The 6,101-nt window shown below is 39.4% G+C and overlaps 1 protein-coding gene across 1 annotated transcript; it reads right to left on the reverse strand.

The window, feature by feature from the left end:
- Window positions 1–3,316: 3,316 nt before the first annotated feature.
- Window positions 3,317–5,485, reverse strand: LOC109193787 (protein DETOXIFICATION 49-like). The gene has a single exon (XM_019344597.1). The coding sequence runs from the start codon at window positions 5,311–5,313 to the stop codon at window positions 3,742–3,744; it is 1,572 nt and encodes a 523-aa protein (XP_019200142.1). The 5' UTR covers window positions 5,314–5,485; the 3' UTR covers window positions 3,317–3,741.
- Window positions 5,486–6,101: the final 616 nt, after the last annotated feature.

The raw sequence follows: 6,101 nt of genomic DNA on the forward strand, positions 1-6,101 counted from the left end.
CTGCTGTATAGTAGCAATATAATGGACGCGTTTCTATCAGAGTGCAATATGGCAGGTTATTGAAGGAAGTTGATGTTGCTGTCAAATTAACTTTAATTTCTGAACTGGAAATAATCTTGGGTTTGAACTAATGACCTTAGTCAAGACAAAGAAACTTTTTATTTCCTTCAACTAAGAAGTTGGGTTTGAATATAAGTTTTGTGGATCTTACATTACTATTTCACACATTGAAACTAATCATATTTATGCCCAATAAAATTCAAAACTTAAAACATACGTCATCTCTTACATACCTCCATAAATTAAGGCTCTGTTTGGCAACGCTAAGCTAAGAGCTTATAGCTTATTTTAAGCTACTAATAAGCTATAAGCTCTGTTTGGTAATGTTCCTAAAATAAGCTCCTAGCTTAAAATAAGAGCTTATTTTGAAACGCTACTTTAGGTAGCGTTTCAAAATAAGCTACTAGCTTCCTAACTTTTTTTCCATCTTTACCCTTATTATTTTAAAGTAATGACATATTTTAACCTTAGAGTTAATCAACGATTTGGTCCCTCAATTATTGTCAAACTGTGAATGTAGTCCTTTAATTCTTTATTCATCGATTTAGTCCCCGAAAATAATTGTTTTTAGTCGATTTAGTCCCTCCGGTCGTCTTCCGTCAACAAACCGGCGAGAACTCCGATTTAGCAGGGGCATTTTGGTCTTTTCTTGTCTTCAACCCTCTTCTTGGTCCGATCAGATCGCCGGAATCATGGAGAGCGAAAACCGATGGTGTTTCTTCACCGGAAACTCTAGGAATTACTTACGGTGTAAAGATCCAACTAAGAATTAGGAGCGGAAGGATTTACCGGAAAATCAAGCAACAGAGGATCGCCGAGAAGGGAAAGATGAAGAGGAAGATGAAGAGGAAGATGAAGATGGTGAAGAAAAAGGAAGCTGGTGTAATTGCAGTAGTATTTTTTCAATATTCTCTTCACACATTCTGTGTCGTATTTTTCTTCTTTCGTGTATAATTGACATAGTTTTAACAGGTCCTGGACCGTTGTCAGATCATGCTGTTTTCCGATTCTGAGCTCCAATCCATCCTTGCATTCGACGCTAGCACCCAACGCTATCGCAGATTGCAGCATTTCAAACAGCGATCTGCAAGAAATCAGCCCTTTCTCATCAGTTAACAGTCTCCGAATCGCTTCAATCACTTCTCTCTCGAAGCTCTTTTTGTACATTGTTGAGTTGTTAATTTTATCTCCTCGTTTTCCATCTGAAAAAATCCAGTTTGTAACGTACTGACAGAGCGATGCAGCCACGTATTCCGGTGGAACTTAGCGGTGAATCATTGCAGAAATAATGGGTTCATAAAGCCTGATAGCTAGCACTGTCAAGTCCTCGGATTTCCATTCAATATCAAACAGCTTCCTCCTCGCACTCGGCTTAACCCCATTTTCTTCTCCACCGCAACCATCTATCACGACCGGTTCGCCAAGAAGGCGGGGATCGTCAAGTGCTTGAGCGACGAGGGACTCTGCACAACCATCAACCAGCCCAATCTCAATAGTTTTATTCATCTTCATCTTCATCTTCATCTTTCCCTTCTCGTCGATCCTCTGTTGCTTGATTTTCCGGTGAATCCTTCCACTCCTAATTGTTAGTTGGATCTTTACACTGTAAGTAATTCCTAGAGTTTCCGGCGAAGAAACACCATCGGTTTTCGCTCTCCATGATTCCGGCGATCTTATCGGACCAAGAAGAGGGTTGAAGACAAGAAAGACCAAAATGCCCCTGCTAAATCGGAGTTCTCGCCGGTTTGTTGACGGAAGACGACCGAAGGGACTAAATCGACTAAAAACAATTATTTTCGGGGACTAAATTGATGATTAAGGAATTAAAGGACTACATTCACAGTTTGGCAATAATTGAGGGACCAAATTGTTGATTAACTCTTTAACCTTATGAATTAAAACCCTTTCTCTTCCCCTATCCCAACTTTCACGTCAATCCCTTCCTTAGTTTTGTTTCCTGCTAAACAATTATGTTGAAACTTTAGCTTATTATTATTATTATTATTATTATTATTATTATTATTATTATTATTATTATTATTAATGTTATTTTAAAATTAGCAATATGGCTTCAATCTCAAATTGAACAAGAGCCGCCAACTAATGCTCAAGAAGCATTCAATCGTGCACATTCTTCTCTTCGAAGTTGTATTGAGAGGTCGTTTGGAGTATTGAATAAGAGATGGAAGATACTTGTTAAAATGCCGCAGTTTAGTGAGGAGACCCAAATTGATGTTATTATGGCCACATTTACACTACATAATTATATTCGGAAGAATTCACAAGATGACATGATGTTTAATGTGCTTGAGCAGCATCCAGATTACATACCGCCCGATGAACTTCAAGATTCAAGTAGTAATATCTCCATCAACGAAAATTTAAGTCACACCTCTATGGAGATGAAGGAGATTCGCAACAATATTGCTACTTCATTATGGGATGCTAGATCATGATCATGCTAATAGTTTTATTTTAAAAAGTGTTTACTTTTTTTGGAAGACGAAATGTTAAATTTTAATATGTAAACAAACTAATTTAAATTTTATGAAGATGTCCTTTTTAGTCTTTTTACACTTATCAGCTTATCAAAAAGCTAATTTTACCAAACACTTTCAATCATAACAGCTCTTCAATTTTCAACTCCGAGCTTATAGCTTTTCAGCTCCTTTTCAGCTATCAGCTCCTAGCTTATAGCTTTTCAGCTAGGTTTGCCAAACAGAGCCTAAGTGGTGTCTTTTTTAGGAAATGACTAAAATAGAGTGGGCATTAGTTAGGAATGCACTATTGGTACGCTCTTGATACTCGACAAAGAACAACATGGAGATAAATCAGTCTAAGTTGCTCATAATAACAGACCACTTCAAATCGAGGAGGTCAATAAGCACCACCCACAAAGAGTCGAATTTGAAACATTGTACTTACTAAATCAATACCTTACTAACTCAATTAGGATTACTCCGTACTGGAGTAAGAATATTGTCCCTACAAGTGTATAACACAAGACTTTATTTTTAACATATGATAAGTATCTACGTAGATTCTACTAAGCCAACTCACCTTGCTGATGGTAGCATTACTGGCATTTGCCCACTCAAATTCAACCCCTAAAATAATACTAATAATAATATATATACTTGAACTAATTCATACTAATTGATAAAATAATATAATAAATGTTTGGTCTTTGTTTGAGGCATTTGGTTTTGGAATTCAAGAATATTATAGGTCTGAAAATTAGAATTTTGCATGACAATTGATTCAACAAAGCAGCCATATATGTATACATTGAATTCCTTTTCTTTGTACATTGTAGATACCATTGAAGAGTATAATACAAAACAGACAAATTGATTGATGCAATGTTACTTCCTTTCTCCTTCCATGTTACAATAGTGGCAAATTTGAATTTCCCAACATGCATTTCTTACATGCACTACAAATCCAAGTCAAGTTACCCCTCCACCTATACACCTTTTTGACTGACGATGAAACACGTCGTCACTACTCTAAAGTGTACACGTGATAAATCTCACATATACACCTGTTTTTTTATAAAGCATGCAATAAAGAAAAAAAAAATTATTTTCTTAGCTAATGTTTAACATAGACCATTATGTCTATGATGGACTAGTGCCTATGAAAAATTTTAAAAATAGATATAAATATATAGTTTTTGTGTCAACACAAAGAATCTTGATTATTTTTTGGTTTGATGAGAGTTTCGGAATGGTCAGCTCCGGTGAGTTTTTCGGCTCTCTGGGCTTCCACTTCCCAATCCGTTTGGAGGAGAACTATAAGCATGGTGACCATACAGGACGCCTGCGCCGCAAAAAGTCCCATCCAGAGACCCTTGAAGTCGAAGCCGCCGAAGAAGCTGAGCCCGACGGCGACCGGCATTCCGACGAGGTAGAAGCAGCCGAGGTTGATATTGGCGCCGGTTTTAGGCCTCGCCGTCCCGCGTAGCACGCCGCAGCCGGTGGTTTGCGGGCAGTTCCCGATCTCGCAGAGGCCAATAATGGGGAGAACCATAGAGGTCAATGCGATAATCTCGTTGTCGAGGGTGAACATCCTGGCCCAAACGTTCCTGACGGAGATGGCGAAGATCAGAGCAGTGAACCCCAGAATGAAACTTCCGGCGAGGCCGACAATGGTGGCGCGTTTCGCGTTTCCGGGCTCCCGCGCCCCCAGCTCGTTGCCCACTCTCGTGGAGACGCTGAAGCTGAGAGATGACGGGAAAATGTAGATCAAAGAAGTGGTCTGAATCAGAATCCCCATTGACGCCACGGTGGCTCTGGGGTTAATCAACAGCCCACAAAGCAAGATCATAATCTCGTACCACCACCATTCCAAACACACAGAAACGCAGCTCGGAATCGCCAAATTTAACAAAGATTTCCACCCCTTTAAGCACTCCGTCGACAATGCCTCCCATGTCTTCTTGTAAGCACCGGAAATGAGTATATAAACAATCAAAGAAGCAACAAGATTGAAGTTTGTCCAAACCCCACTAAGCGCAACCCCTTTCGTCCCCAAACCCATCCTCGTCACAAGAAAATAGTTGATTGGAACGTGAAGAATAATGGATAAAGCGGCACAGAAGGTTAAGGGTAAAGTAATGGACTGTGTTCTTAGGTAAATACGCAGGGGATGGAGTAAAGACTGCGCGAAAAGGTCAGGGATTGAATATAAAAGATAGGATTGGGCCTCTGTAGCAATTGCTTCATCTTGGCCGCAAAAAAGAAGAATGGTTTTCATGTTAACCCAAAGAATAGCTATCGGAACGGAAATCAGCATTAGTAAAAGAATGGTTCTCTGTAAGGTTAGGCCGAGAAGATTAAATTTCTTGGCGCCGAAAGCCTGGCCGCAAATCGGCTCCATTCCCATGGCTAAGCCGGAGAGGATGGAATATCCGGTGATGTTGGCGAAGCCGACGGCGAGAGAACCGCCGGCCAAAGCTAGCCCCCCAAGACGGCCGAGGAAGAGCATTGAAATCATGGAACGGGAGTAGAGGAGAAGGCCGGTGAGAATCATGGGCAGAGCAATCTTGGCTATGGACTCTGCTTCTTTGACGACAGGGGAGAGGCGGACGACGGCGGTTTTCTGCGGCGGCGGAGATTTCAACGTGATCAGAGGGAAAGCAAGCTTCTCTGCAGGCGTGATTTTGATTGATGACTGGAATTCATCGTCATATCCCACCTCTGTTTTTGCTGTCTTGTAGCCCAGAGCTGAGTTTGTTGTAGGGTTACACATTCTTATCGAGTCTGAAACTTGTATTTTTTTTTCCCTGGTCAAGCTAAGAACAACAGTACAACCTGGGAACAATGAAATCCTATGATCCAAGAAAATCTAGACAGAGAAAGAGACTAAGCTAGAGAGAGAAGAGATTTTGTGGGAGAGGGTGTTCAAAGATGAAGAGGCAAACGTGTGCATTTATAGTGCGAGGAGGACGGCGACCCTATTGAAATTTTGTCCCATGTCTGGCCGACTATAAACCGGCTGAACCTAGCTTTAATGCCTATAATTGAAATATGTGTTTCATCTCAACTAAAAACCTAAGCTAATACATGGATTTACACATTTATGTTTATATATATATTATATGCTCAACACCCGTTACCAATCTATTCTAATCTCGAGCATTTTCAATCAAGTTAATCAGACTGAATTGGTAATCACAATTTTATAAGTTCAATTTTTAACAGGTACCCTTTGTTGGCCTTTTTGATATTTTTAATTTGAGCCAGTTATGCATGCGATTTATTTAGTACACACCTTAAAATAGTAACTGTCACCTACGCATTTTCTTTGTCACTCCAAAAAAAAAAAAAGAAAAAAAAACTATTCTATTATTAACAACTAAGATCTGCAGATGAATCCTAGTAGTTTTGTAGCTTTGTTTTTTGTCGTTCAAATGACACATGGTCAAATGTAATTACTACCCAATAATTATTTAATAATAATCCTCCAATCTTTTATATTTTCCAGCCGGTTTTTCACTTCTCCATCATAACTACTGCAATTTTTTGTTTTTAATACAA

The sequence above is a fragment of the Ipomoea nil genome, unplaced genomic scaffold, assembly GCF_001879475.1.
Source record: "Ipomoea nil cultivar Tokyo-kokei standard unplaced genomic scaffold, Asagao_1.1 scaffold1932, whole genome shotgun sequence".
Lineage (NCBI taxonomy): Eukaryota > Viridiplantae > Streptophyta > Magnoliopsida > Solanales > Convolvulaceae > Ipomoea > Ipomoea nil.